This window comes from Globicephala melas, chromosome 3, assembly GCF_963455315.2.
Source record: "Globicephala melas chromosome 3, mGloMel1.2, whole genome shotgun sequence".
In the NCBI taxonomy this organism is placed as follows: domain Eukaryota; kingdom Metazoa; phylum Chordata; class Mammalia; order Artiodactyla; family Delphinidae; genus Globicephala; species Globicephala melas.
In genome coordinates, this window is record NC_083316.1 from 132548969 (window position 1) to 132563406 (window position 14438).

Genomic DNA, 14438 nt, shown 5'->3' on the forward strand with positions numbered 1-14438 from the left:
ACAATGGTTGCAAATGCAAAGCTGCCGTTCTTGTTTTCCCACAAGTAAAACAGTAATTACATCCTCATCCCCTCCCATCCCACTGCCACTGCACCTCCTTACCCACCTCTACACCCTCTTCTTTCTTTATTCTTGCCTCCTGTGGCATTACCTAGTTGTATGCCACTGGTCAAGACACTTCTATTCTCTGGGCCTCAGTTCCATCATCTGTAAAGCTGATCGCTTGGGCTAGATCAGGATGTCAGGTAGAAAACATGAGTGCTACCCCCCTGGCCAGGCCTGAACCCATGTGAGGCTTGCTGAACCGCCAGGACACTCGTACTGAGTTGGTCTGAGCATTCCCCACCCCTACCCCTCACCAAATTCAGGTCCACCCAGAACCTCAGAATGTGACCTTAGTTGGAGGTAGGGAGTTTGTGAATTTAATTAGGTAAGGGTCTGGAAATGTTATCATCCTGGATTTAGGGGGAGCCCTAAATCCAATGACTGGTGTCTTTATAAGAGAAAGGAGAGGGAGGTTCATACACAGAGAGATGCAAAGGGTAGAAGCCATGTGAAGACAGAAGCAGAGATTGGAGTGATGCTGCCATAAGCCAAGGACTGCCAGGGACCTGCAGGAGCTGGAAGATGCAAGGAAGGATTCTCTCCTAGAGCCTTTGGAGGGAGCGTGGCCCTTCCAGCACCTTGATTTCAGGCCTCCAGAACTGTGAGAGGTTCGAATGTTTGAAGCCACCATGTTTGTGGTAATTTGTTACAGCAGCTCTAGCTCCGATGGATTTAGACCTGAATCATATAACACAAATTAGGCATTTTTAAAAGTCATCTTTTTTCTTCTTGGTTCTTGGCCAAAGTATCCAAGTGGACCCAGGAAGGTCTCCTTTTGATTCACATCAGTGATAATCAAAAAGTTATAAAGAGTTGCCCGGTGAGTCACAGACCCTCCCTGGGCCAAGGGTCTCTGTGAGGGCGTGGGGTCTCGGAATGCCCGGTGTCCCTCAATTAGACACTTGACCTGTGCTTCCCTCCCGTGGCATTCAGTTTTCCCAGAGGTCTGTCTAGAATCTGCTGTAATGCATGCTAATGGCGACTCCCTGCAGAGCATGAAAGCGTCCTCTCCACAGAAAGGCCAATGCAGTAGTTTGCAGATGCCTTTTGAAAAGGTTATTTTGAGGGGAATAAAAATACCAGCGCTAGGGGGCCTGTGGAGTGACGAGATGGAGTTCAAGCCTTTGCCACTGAAAACAAGAATTTATTTTTAATGCTCCTGGATGCCATTTTTCACCCTGAGCCTTTTATTTGAGAAGTTGAGACACTTGGAGGATGTAAGGCCTAGAAGTCCTCTTGGTTCGCAGATCCGGAGAGAAGGGATGTCTTTCCTCAGGCCGGGTGACTGATTAGTGGCAGAGCCAGGAGTGGAACCCGGGTCCCTGCCTCCAAGTCCAGGGCTTATCCTGCTCCTTTGGGCCATCACCGTTCCCCAGCAGCACCCAGAGAAGCCAGTGAGCCCTTGTGGATGAGACGGATCATCTGGGGACACTTGGCTCAGGAGCTCGCACCCCAGCCAGGCTCAGTGTCTTCACCTTCAGGCAGGACCCTTCTGCAGCCACCTGAGTGGCAGCCTCTTCAGCTGTCAGCCCAGGTGGTCCCTGGTTGGTTTACACCAGTAGTAAATCACTGCCAGAGGAAACCGGCCAAGAGCGGGATCCCTGCTCCCTCCCTGAAGGTGGCAGTGAAGGGACAGTGAGAGAGCATACCTTGGTCCCAAAGCTGATTGGCACCCAGGGGCTGAAGTCCCCAGGCTAGGTTCAAATCCTGACTCTGTGGACAAATTTTCTGACTTTCCTAGGCCTTGGTTAATTCTTGCATAAAAGGCAAATATCAATACTACCCACCTGATAATGTTGTAGCAGTGAGACGAACCCACCTCTGTAGTGCTGAGCTTAGGAATAGTAGCCATTATTATTAAGAAGAAAATGTCCGTGGGTCAGAGCCATTTCCTGAGTTGGTCATAGCTTCATCCAGAAGCTGTAATGGACAGGGTTTGCACTCTGCATGATGCTTCCTTCCTTTTCTCTCCCTTTAAAACAGCTTTATTTTTTTTTAATGTACACGCTTATTGTACATGAAGAGTATCAGAAAGTTCAAAGACAGCAGTCAAAATCCTATGACTCAGAAATAACGACTGAGAACATTTCAGTGCACGAGAAAATGTGTTTTCTCATTTTACCCAGGGGGAGCTCTTCGAGGTAGGCCGTCTTATCACCATTGTACAAAGGGAGAAACTGAGGCTCAGAGGGATTAAGTAACTCGACCAGTATCACAAAGCTAGGCTGTGGCAGAGCAGGGCCCTACGCTGAGGTCTGTCGGTCCAGAGCCCAACCTCCTGGCCAGCCTCTTCGATGCACTGCCGTGCTGCTGGGTCGACCTTCAGTCATAGGTGGTCAGCAGTAGCTCTTTGCCTTGTGGTTGACTTGTCAGAGAGCTAGAGGCAGGACTTCGCAATTTGGTGGGTTCCAGGGTGATAGGAACAGGCAAGGAATTGACCTCAGAGGAAACACCCAGCCACCCGAAGGTAGCCAGCAGAAGCAGTGAAAACATCAACTACCTTTGGAGAAATTCAGTCAGCAAGTGTTTCCTCTTCCGGAGTTTGGAGTCCAAGTACCCCTGCCTAAGAGCTCTGTCACTTAGGGTTAATATTAAATGTAAAAAGCCTTTAGCAACTGGTCTAGTAACTGAAATTAGTATATGAGTGGAAACTTTAAAAATATCTCTAAGTAATTAACTTGTAGAGAGTCTATCATAAAACAGCCTTGCAAGTGATATAGATTGTGGCACAAGTCATTCCTTAAATTTTACCAATAACTTCCCAGTAATGTTTTGGTCTTTAGAGATTGTGGGTTTGGTCTTTTGTTTAGTGTCATCATCGGTATCTAAACATTGCCCTAGTATGAGCCTTGATTCGACCTCAGGGGTATTCATCATACACACCAGCACTTCCCTGGTGTCCAGTGGTTAAGACTCTGCACTTCCAATGCAAGGGGCACGGGTTCAATCCCTGGTCAGGGAACTAAGATCCCACACATCTCATGGTGCAGCCAGGAAAAAAACCCAAAACACACACACACACACACACACACACACACACACACACACACACTGTTTTGCCTTTAAAAAAATGTGCATCAGTGTCACACATTAATAATATGCTCCAATTCCTGAATCAGGATGATTTCTTGAGATCTCATAAAGGTATCTATTTTGTGCAGGATCGATTTAACCAAGCTTGATTTTAAGTGAGACATCCTAAAGAGGGTACATAATTAGTTTCGAAAGGCAGACATTGATTGTAGCCTGAGTCAGCTAGCAGGATTGGTTCAGTATAAGAGATTTGTAGCAAGTGTCCAATGTCTGAAGTCATGTCACATTCCTGTTTTTCTTTGCCAAACCTCAGAAAATGCCCCGGCTCCCACATTCCCACATTTTCTCAATAGGGCCCAGCCTCCTATTGAGCCAGCAGGTCAGATGGGTGCCCTGCGTGGGTGTGTGTGCATGTACTTTCCAGCATGTGTATGTGTTTCCTCCTGCATGGGTGTGGTGTGTTTTTGGTGGGGGGAGTTGGGAATAAGGGGAGCTTGCTCACTTAGAAGGAGGATTTGAATTCTGCTCATTTCATGCTGGTCCTTGGGCCATCAACTGAGGCCTGAATGGTCCAGACCAGAATCCAAGACTGATGGAGGAATGTCAACAAGAGGCCTCCTGTGTGCATTGAGCGGGTCTGTAAGGGGGATTTTTTTTTAAGCCCTGTGTATGATACAACAATTCCACAATTCTTCTCTGCCTAGAACTGGGGAGAGCTGCTGAACAGTTTCCACCTACCCAAATATATTTTTATTTGTGCTTGCCAGGAAGTGCTAAGGGAGACTTATATTAGAAACTCCTTGGGTGGGAGTGGGGGGTTAAGAAGACCGCTAAGAAAGATGAGCGCCCGGGGAGCTTGCACTTCAGAGGGGAGTTAATAACACACTATTCCAACCCTCTGTTCCAGGCAGGTCTCCCTTCTAACACCCCTATGTCATATGTCTCCGTCCTTACCCAGCACAGTCTGTTGTTGGACAGCTCCTATTTTTATAAAGTTCTAAATATTGAGCAAAATCTGCATTTTTGGGTATGTTCCGTCAGCTGGTCTCAGCTCTGCCCTCTGTCACATCACTGTGTAGGATACACCGTGTTGTATGAAATTGTACCCCACAGATGTACTGTCCACATTCAGGGGATCATGACTGTAGCCAAAGCTGCTGGGGGAAATTTGACCAGGAAGCTGTACTTTCGTAGTCTTTACTTACCAAATTACCAAAACGAAGGAATATGAAGGGCTGTTATTTCAGTGGGTGCTTCCAGCGTGCCAGGCACCATGCCAAGTGCTGTATGTATGTCATCTCATTTAAACCTGCAACAACCCCACAGGAGTCGTTATTATTATCTTTACTTAGGGAAGACCAAGGCTAAGAGAGTTTAAGTAATTTGCTCATCTAGCTAGTAAACTGATGGAACTGGAATTTGAAATCAGGTGTGCCCACCCCAGTAAATAACTCTGGACTCAGACAAAGCAAGAAAATAAGTCAGAGAGTCACACAGGGGGAAAAAAGTAGCTGATTGCTTTTCGTCCCCTCCAGGGATATCCATTGAAAGCTCCCTGCTGCTCAAAAGTTCCTTTCACAGGATATTTGAAAGAAGACTGAACATGCCCAGAGCTTTACTGGGTTCAGAGGAGAGGCTGCAGCACCTGGTGTGGGTGGGGAGTGAGGAGGCAGCTCTCTTGGGGGAACGAGTCCATGAGGGGCCCCTTGGGCTGTGAGCACAGCCCAGTCATCCTTCTTACATGCCTGCGCAGGCTTAAGCTGCAGCCCTCTTTGGGATGAAACTCAAATCATGTTTTTTTATCTTTGAAAGCAAATGTTGGGAAGTAAATTAGGCTATGATATAGCCCAGTGGGCTTTTTAATTTACTTTTGTTATTGATGTATAATCACAAGCAATAAAATGCACTGTCCTAGTTCAGGCTGTTATAACAAGAATACAGCAACTAGGTGGCTTAAACAGCAATGATCTCTCACAGTTCTAGAGGGTGGGAAGTCCAGGATCAAGGTGCCAGCAGATCCAGTGTCTGTTGAGAGCCTACTTCCTGGTTTGCAGACAGCCTTCTTCCCATCGTAGCCCACGTGATGGAGAAAAGAGAGACGTAGAGGTCTCTCATGTGTCTTCCTACAAGGGCACTAATCCCATTGATGAGTACTCCACCCTCATGACTTAATTACCTCCCAAAGGTCCCACCTCCTAATACCATCACAATAGGGGGTTAAGATTTCAACATAAGAATTTGGGAGGGACACAACCATTCAGTCAATAACATGCACAGATCTTAAGTGTACATATACTTTCATGAATTTTGAAAAATGTATACATGTGTGTAGTCAAGAACCCAGTCAAGATGTAGGGCATTTCCATCATCTAGAAAGTTCTCTCATGCCCCTTTCTAGTCACTCTCCTTCCCCGACCAGAGGTAAGCCATGGTGTATCTGGTGTTTGTTTTATACCCGCCTCATCCTTGGAGAGGAAACAGGAGACTACAGAATGGGCCTTTGATTACAGGGCCAGAACTAAGATGCATTCACTTGGGAGGGTGAGCACCTTGTACCACGTGTGCCCTAGCGCCACCTCACTCACCTCTCCCTGGTCCCAGCCCTGTTTGGCAGGGTGGCCTGTTACAGAGACAGTAAAATGGTTGGCTCCATACACAGAAAATGACATGGGCTGGCCCCATGGTTGACTAAATCAAACTCAACAATTCATATACTCCAGGATTTGCTGACCATCAACTCAGTGAACATCATGCTTGTAATCAGTTATATTTTCCCTCCTTACATAAACCACTGCTGCCCCATACCATTTAGAAATCTTTAGTAACTACCTGCAAGGGATCCCTCCCCCAGGCTCAGGCAAAGTTTTGCTGTGACAGCACACCAGTGTTGAGTGCAGAAGGCTGCTTTCTCACATTCCAGGCCTCCCCATATATAGGCATTAGCTTACCAAGAGAGCTGTTATTCAACCTGCTGGATGAGTGGGTGTTCTGATTCCTCACGAATTCTTGTTATTAGTGGGCACTCTAATTGTGTTCCTCGTGTATCCTCATTATTCAAGGGTACTATAATTGTGATGCTTGTTTCGTAAAGTTTAGAATAATTCGTGTAGAGTAAAACGTACTTAATGCAAAACCTAGACTGAACGTAATTAAATATTCCCTTGATGGCTCCAGAGTTGAGAATCTTGCAGAACTCCAAAAGCATCATTACAGTTCCTATTTAATTCATGTAGGATTTCTAATTAGCCAGCTTATAGAGAATTTCAGCTAATAGAATATCAGATGTGGTCTTTCCATATTTGCATGTTCTGGGTACAAGATTTTTACAATTCCCGATAGGAAAACTATACTCAGAACTAAGGTTAGAAGTGAAGTTTTTTTCTTAAAAAAAAAAAGGTTATGGTTTACGTAATAATTCAGCTTCCAAAGTTCACCATTGTAGGTAGAGGATAAGAACATGACCTTTGGAATCACAGCCACCTGGGTTCAGATCAGGGCTCCGTTACCTATGAACTGTGTGACCTTGCACAAGCTACGTACCACCCTGAGCCTCAGTTCCCTCATCTGTGAATTAGGGCCAAGAATTGTGTGGATCACGGATCACATACATTGGTTGTGTGGATTAAATGAAAATGCACTTGGAGGGCATCACGAAGCCTGGCGTGAGGTGCTCCGTAAGTGGCAGCGTTTCAAAACAAAGTCAGTGATAACCTTAGTGCATCACCAGCTGGGTGAGACCAATTCAGAGCCCTTTATTTTGGCCCTGTATTCTCAGACAGAAAGACCTTAAAGAGATTCCACTCATTCAGCAATGGTGTCTCATGGGGTCCAGAGGACAATGAAGGTGGCCCCCAACCAGCACCCAATCAGAGCAACTCTGCTTCTGTCTGTTTCACGTACTTGTTTCCGTGGCATCTTTTTTGTTTTAATTGCTAATCGAAAAGCTACAGAACCACTGTTGTAATCCAACCCCCTTATTTCGCAGATGAAGAAACTGAGGCTCAAAAAGCCAACGTGATTTTCCCATGCACTCAGCAGGGGTCTCCTGCCTCCCAGGCCTCTTGGTCCCCAAGATGCCTCCCTGTGATAGGTGGAGGCGCCTCAGAGTAGAAAGAAGGCAAAGTTGAAGCAGCTGTTGAGTTCTCACATGGTCTTTCCAGCCAGTTCCTAGTACTGAAAATGCCCCTAGAGAAAGGAAGTCATTTGTTTCACCCTCATCCCATAGCTCAATTGTGAAAGTCCTGGTTTGTGTGTGGACGGTTGTGGGTAGCATGAGTCCTATTAAAAAGATATTTACCTGGAGGCCTTTTCTCCTCTTCTGTTAGGGAACTGCTGCCCCATCTGATGACCTTCGCTGGATCCTGTGGTCACTGACCACCATTCTCTATGAGCAGCTTGCAAAATGTATTCATAGGGGTCCCCAGTGAGAGAACAAGGATATCAAGTTTCTATCCTTGCTATGATTGAAACACCTCCTGCTAGGACTCACAGTTCTCTGCCACTGACTTGGCCACATCCTCTGTTTTCCAGCCTCTCAACATTGCCTACAGCCACATCTACAGCTCCTATAGGAACTTCGTGGGACCCCCTCATTTCAAGACCATCTGCAGACTCCTGGGTTACCAGGGCATCGCTGTGGTCATGGAGGAACTGCTGAAGATCGTCAAGAGCTTGGTAAGGAAGGGGGCCTGGGACGGGCCATTAGGGTTGAGAGGAATGAGGCTTGCTTTCACTTTTTACCTGGCCTGGAAAATCAAGTCACAGGCTCTTCAGCTCTGTCTAGAGGAATCACCCAGGGAATCCTTTGCCCTTATCCCCTGATTCCTCTTACCTATCACTCTGTAACATTTCAGTGCATCTTCTGACCTGTGGCTTTGCCTCTCCTTTTCTGACGCTGAGCTCACTCCCAGTACTTACTAACTGAACTCAGCAATCTTGATTTTGACTTGAAGGCCTACTAATGACTGCTCATACCCATCTCCTGTGCTGCATTATCTAATTTGAGCTTGACAAATCCATGACACATGTGCTGCCATTTTCCCTCCCATGCCCATGGCAGACATCTCTAATAAAGCACCACGCTTCTCCCCCTTGGAATTTCTTGATGACTGGTGCTACCAATACTCCGCTGGCCTCGAGGGACTTCCATAGACCTTTGCCACCATTCTATGTCCACCCCAAGTATGGCCATCTGAACTTTCATGTAATTCCCCAGGACACTGCTGCAGCAAGGCTGAAACATTTCAACAAATTTTCTTAAAATTTTGAGATGACAAAAGAGAAACAGATTAATGCATATCCATGTCAGGAATAGCAAACAGGATTCACCTCTTAACTCCAGTCCTCTGGTAGCAGCTGTGTATAACCAGGAGTTGTTCCAGGTTGTGAAGCTAAATTTAAGAAGGAAGATATGGTAATTGATTAACGATGTCTGCCTGGGACACAGGAGGGATGAATGTGCCATGAATTTTCCATGCTTAAATTAGATATTGTCTCAGTCTTCATAGCTCCCTGGCCCCATTTCATTTTAGATCTTAGTTTGGATCTCATGTAAGTACTCCAACCCCAGAAGGGACCCCATGCCTAGAAATTGCCCTCCTTGAAGTCTATAAGCCCAAGGTAACACTGAGAGCATTCCCTTTTCTGTCTTACAAAGGCCCATGTTTCCTTACAAAGGGCAAGGAGGCTGCCCCCCACCTTTGGGAGAGAGCCTGCCTCTCCTCTCAGGGAGCAGTGCCCTGCTGTCTTAGGCAGCTCGGGCTGCTGTGACAAATATACCATTTGGCTTCATCCACAAATGTTTATTGTCCACAGTTCTGGAGGCTGGAAGTCCAAGATCACAGTGGCAACATGTGAGGACCGTCCTCCTACTTCACAGCCAGCTGCCTTCTCCTGTGTCCTCACATGGCAGAGGGAGAGAGATGTCTCTCTCTCCCCTCTCTTCTTATAAGGGCATTAATCCCATCATGGGGACTCCACCCTCATGACCTAATTACTTCCCAAAGGCCCCATCTCCAAATACCATCACACTGGGGATTAGGGTTTCAACATATGAATTTGGGGGGAATACAAATATTCAGTCCATAGCACTTACCCGCGGGTCTCAACAGAACCTCCATATGCCCCAGTAGCCCAGCGTTCAGCCCCAAGATACACGTATGCAGCAGCGGTGGATTATTTCACTCATCTTGTCCTCTTCTTTTGTCAGCTCCAAGGGACCATTCTCCAATATGTGAAAACACTGATCGAGGTCATGCCCAAGATATGCCGCCTGCCCCGGCATGAGTACGGCTCCCCAGGTTGGTGACCAGGGGAACCAGGGGCCGGGTGCGGTGATAGGAAAATAGTCCAGACCCATCCCACTGTGGAAGGAGAGTCTGGCCATCTACCTTGAAGTATTTGCTTCTCTAACATGGCAGCAAGCTGTCAGAGCACTGGGTTTGCACCCTACCTCTGCCACTGAATCACCTTGGACCATTTTTAATCCCCCTGAGTAACAGTATCATCTTCCATCAGTGAAAGTAAATGATGCCCACTGGGCCTGCTTCACAGCACTGCCCGGAAGCTGGAAGAGGTCCACAAATGAGAGAACAGTTAAATCATGAATAGCGAGGTATAGCTGTAAAGGCCTTCCTTAGCTCAGCACGTCTACATTCCTTCCTCCATATGTGTCTATTTGAAAGAGGCCGGTGCCCCAGGTGTGGCATAAAGTGACATTTCTAAGGTAAGTCAGGAAATAGGAGTTTTTGCCACTCCACCTCTGCGCAGAGAAATAAGTCTTTCCTTTCCTAATAGTGAAAGCATGTGGACTGAATTTAGGGCCTGAGGGGTGGGGAAAGGTGGAGACTATGAGTTTGGCCCCAGGGGTTTTTTCTGAATACCAAGATGTCCGGCCCTGGGTCAGTGTGAATCAGAGTAGGAAAGGGCTGGGGCCGAAAGCTCTAGTTTTCGTTCCTAGCTGCGCCACTTAGCTGTGTGAGTGTGGACGCGCCACTTACCCTCTCTGAGCCGCATTTGAAAATGGGGTAACTGTGCCTAGTCCGTGGTATTGTTATGAGTATTACGTGAGATCCTGCAGATAGTGATTAGCACGAACCTCCAGCTGACCATCCCCCTGCATCTCCCAGGGATCCTGGAGTTCTTCCACCACCAGCTGAAGGACATCATCGAGTACGCAGAGCTCAAAACCGACGTGTTCCAGAGTCTGAGGGAGGTGGGAAACGCCATCCTGTTCTGCCTGCTTATCGAGCAAGCTCTGGTGAGTCCTGAACCCCGAGGGACTGGCATGTCTTAAGGATGGAAGGGACCCCCCCCCCCCCCCGCCGCCTCAACAGATGCCCGAGGCCCCTCTAGCCACCCCGCCCAGGAGCCCTGCAGCTTAGTTCTGTGCTCTTCCAGGGCGGGCACACGCTCCTCTCCATTCCATTCAGACCACTCCGACCATTCGGACACTGAGGGGAAGCAGGCCCTGGAGTCAGACAGGCCTGGGTTCCATCCCAGACCCCCTCCGCTAGCGGCAGGGCCTCAGCAGTCCTTCGGAGCCTGGGTTTTCCATTCACTCCCTAGACACATGGTTAACTCCTGGCTGCCACAGTCTGGGCACTGCACTGGGGGATGCAGCGGTAGCTGGCCCCACCTCGTGTCCTGGATGGTGGAGGGCAGACCTGCACCGAACAAGTGTTTACACAGAAACAATGTGTTTACTGTCACAGCAAGTGCTGCGAGGGATGAGTGCCAGGTCCGGTCCGCTGGGAACCTAAAACCTGGTGTGGTCTTGAGGGTGAGGGAGGACTTCTCTGAGGAGATGACCTGGAAAATGACCAGGAATTGGCCTGGTGGAGAACTAGAGACAGCTGTTTCAGGCTAAGGGAAGGGCATGTAGTGTTGTCTCCTTTTGTTGTGGTGGAAGACAGTGATTCTACCCTGCAGCGCAGTTTAAAGGCTGAAAGGAGATAAGGCATATAAAGTGAGTACAGTAAGAAGCAAATAATTGGTCGGAGTTAGCGTAATGGGCAAAAAGCACGAGTCCCTGTGCTTCCACCTCTCGGGACCACACGGAACCAGCGCACTCTCTTCCACCGAGCCAGCCCTCATGGCTTATTCACAGAGGCTGCGTTCTCCACACACTCCCAGCGCTCTCCACTTGGCTCTGGTCCCGTGAGGCGTCCACAGGTGGGCCCAGCCCTCCAGGCGCGGGGTGACTGGTACAGCCGGCGCAGTGGAAGGTAATGCAGAGGGGTGTTGCTTGATCCTCAGGACGCAGCAGGAGCATCTTTCAGCATCCATTCCTGCCTTCCTCTGTCCGCACACACATTCAGCAGAAGGGTATTGAGAGCCTGCTCGTTGCCAGGTGCAGTGCTAAGTGGTGCGTAAATGGCCATGAATGAGAGAGACAAATTATTACCATTTTTATTCTGGAGAGGGAGGCGACTGAAGCAGTAAACAACCAGAGATGTGAATGCAGATGGTACGTGCTGTGAAAGAATAAACAGAGAAACAGGACAGAGAGTCACAGGTGCCAGGAAGGCTGTGTTGTTTTTGGAGAGGATGGAGCTTGAGGTCTTTCAGAAATGGAGAGAACCCTGGAGTGAGCTGGAGTGAAGAGGTAATGGCGCCCAGGTGGGGGCTGAGGTGAGAGAGGTGGATGGCCTCAGTCCTGGGCCGCGTGGGCCCCGCGGGAAACCTTAGGATGCTGTGAGATGGAGAGTGGGGGGGTCTGATTTACTTTCTTAAAGGCCCTTTGGCTGTTGGGAGAAGAAGCAGCTGGAAGGTGAGCGAAGGGCAAGGCTATTTGTAGCTGTTCTGTCCAGGGGTCGTCTTGGAGGCAGGAGGCACAGGGAGAAAGGGCAGGAGAAGGAAGGAATTCGGAAGGAGGTGGAACAAAGGTAGAGAGAGGTGGGAAGGAAGCAGTAAGAGCAAGATCTTAGAATAAGACTCCAAGAGGATTCCTGCCTCGAACCGAGTGAGCTCTGCAGCCAGGGATGTGGACCAGCTGCTCTCTCAGACCCTTCCCACCTGACAGTCTCTGAAACACAGCCTGATTTGCTTTTCTTCTGTGGGGAGTAATAGCCTCTCTGTGCCCCTTTAGATGGACTCTCGAGACAGCTAAGTGTTCCTCTTCCCGCTAACTGGTTTTTAACATGGTTCAGTGGGCCTGGTTGCTATGGTACGTAGCCAGTCAGAAGTCACAGGGATAAGATACATAGGCGAGGGCTTCCCTGGTGGCACAGTGGTTGAGAGTCCGCCTGCCGATGCAGGGGACACGGGTTCGTGCCCCGGTCCGGGAAGATCCCACATGCCGTGGAGTGGCTGGGCCCGTGAGCCATGGCCGCTGAGCCTGTGCGTCCGGAGCCTGTGCTCCGCAACGGGAGAAGCCACAACAGTGAGAGGCCCGCGTACCGCAAAAAAAAAAAAAAAAAAAAAGGATACATAGGCGAAAACGCTCAAGGCCACAGGAAGAGGAGCACCAAGAGACGTGGAGGTGGGGGAGGGCGGGTCCCTGAGGCCTCACTTCCTAGTGTCTCTCGTCAGCGCCGCCTTTCATGCGGAGCATCAGTTAGCTTCCCCTGTATAGACCCCAAGAGGCAGACTGTGGATGAGGCTATAAGGAAAGGAAAATTCTGTCTCAGGGATCCCTGCCTAGGTGGTCAGTTGCATATACCGCGGAGGACAACAGGACACTCACATCAAAGACCTTCAGAGCTGAGAGAGACTCCAACAGTATATGTGTCCCAACCCCCTCTATGCATAAGTGAGGAAGTGGAGAACCAGAGAGGGCGCAACTTGCCTGAGGTCACACAGCACATCAGCAGCAGAGGTGAAAGAACAAAAGCGAAGGTTTCTGGTACTGATCCCAGTCCTTGGGGGGATGGGGGTGGGGAGGGGACAAAGAGAGAATCAGGGCTCCCCAAAGCTGTGCGCTCTGCTTTCTACTTAGACATCTGGGGAAATCCCCAAGCTAAGACAGTGCTTTCCAAGATTAGAATGAGGCAGGAGCTTTTTAATTTATGAAGCTGGAATTAAATATTCAAATGACATATTGATCTCATTAAATAGGAGGACTAATAAAAAACGATAGGAAGAGGGGAGGGAGGGAGGAAGGAGATACTCTTAATATATGTCTGTAGAGGAAGGGCGATTTAAACTGGAACATCTGTGCTCTGGAGGACTGTGTAACAGTCAATGAAAGTGGCTTTGCACATACAACATAGAAAATGGTGAAAGACATAATACCGAGTGGAAAAAAAGTGAGTTCCAACACAAGGCGCACATTATGATGCCATAAAGTAAAATAAACAAAATAAAGCTCACAAAATAACCCTGCATTGGAAAAAAAATCTAGGAAAATCATCCCAAATAATTCAGTCATTTTTCTCTAGGTATCAGGGAGGGAGCTAGGATTAGAGGTCAACAGGAACTTTTGCCTTATCTGGAATGTCGAATTTTTTACAAGGGAAATAAATTCATGATTGATTATCATTGAACTAAAAATTAATTTAAAAAATATGAGTAGTATATCATAGTTTCAGAAAAACTGGAAGGACTCTGAAAAGTACAAAGTAAGAAGCCTTTTGCCCACTCGTGTTGTCTTTTTCTAATGATTGCAGGGTTCTGTCCTGTTGTGGGTTCCATATCAGTATATATGCTACAAATACCTTCTCTTACTCTGTGGCTTGCCTTTTTTTTAACAGATTATTAATATATCATTGATTTGTGGATGGAGAGAATATAAATTGAAAAGATTGATTGGACAAAGATATATTTTCTTCTTTAAGTTCGGTGTTTATAAAAAATTCAGGGTGCAATAGCAGTACAGAAAAACATGTATATCCCTATGGGATGGGTTGTTTGTTTGCTTGGTGTTTTTAATGATGGTCTAACAAGCGTACAGTAATACAGTTGACCCTTGAACAACATGGGGGTTAGAGGTACCTACCCTCTGCATAGCTGAAAATCTGTGTGTAACTTTACAGTCGGCCCTCCATATCTGCCGTTCCATATCCATGGTTCCAATCTGCAGATTCAACCAGCCACGGGTCTTGTAGTACCGCAGCATTTACTACTGAAAAATATCCATGAATAAGTGGACCCACACAGTTCAAACCCATGTGTTCAAGGGTCAACTGCGTATGGAGTATTCCCACTACATAGACTAGTTGAATCATCCATCTTACTGTGGATGTATGTCTGGATTGTTTACAGCTTGATACCATTATGAATAAAGATACTATGAATGTTCTTACACATTTCTTTTGGTGGATGTATGCTCTCATTTTTATTGGGTCAATACCTAGTAGTGG

The 14438-nt window shown here is 47.7% G+C and overlaps 1 protein-coding gene across 3 annotated transcripts in view; it reads left to right on the forward strand.

Moving 5' to 3' along the window:
- Nucleotides 1–14438, forward strand: part of CYFIP2 (cytoplasmic FMR1 interacting protein 2) — a 131683-nt gene that overhangs the window by 84436 nt on the left and 32809 nt on the right. For all 3 annotated transcript variants that reach the window (XM_060296541.1, XM_060296543.1, XM_060296542.1), the window contains 3 exons: nucleotides 7669–7812; nucleotides 9347–9437; nucleotides 10266–10396. In XM_060296541.1, coding sequence (XP_060152524.1) covers nucleotides 7669–7812; nucleotides 9347–9437; nucleotides 10266–10396 — 366 coding nt within the window. The remainder of the gene's footprint in view (nucleotides 1–7668; nucleotides 7813–9346; nucleotides 9438–10265; nucleotides 10397–14438) is intronic.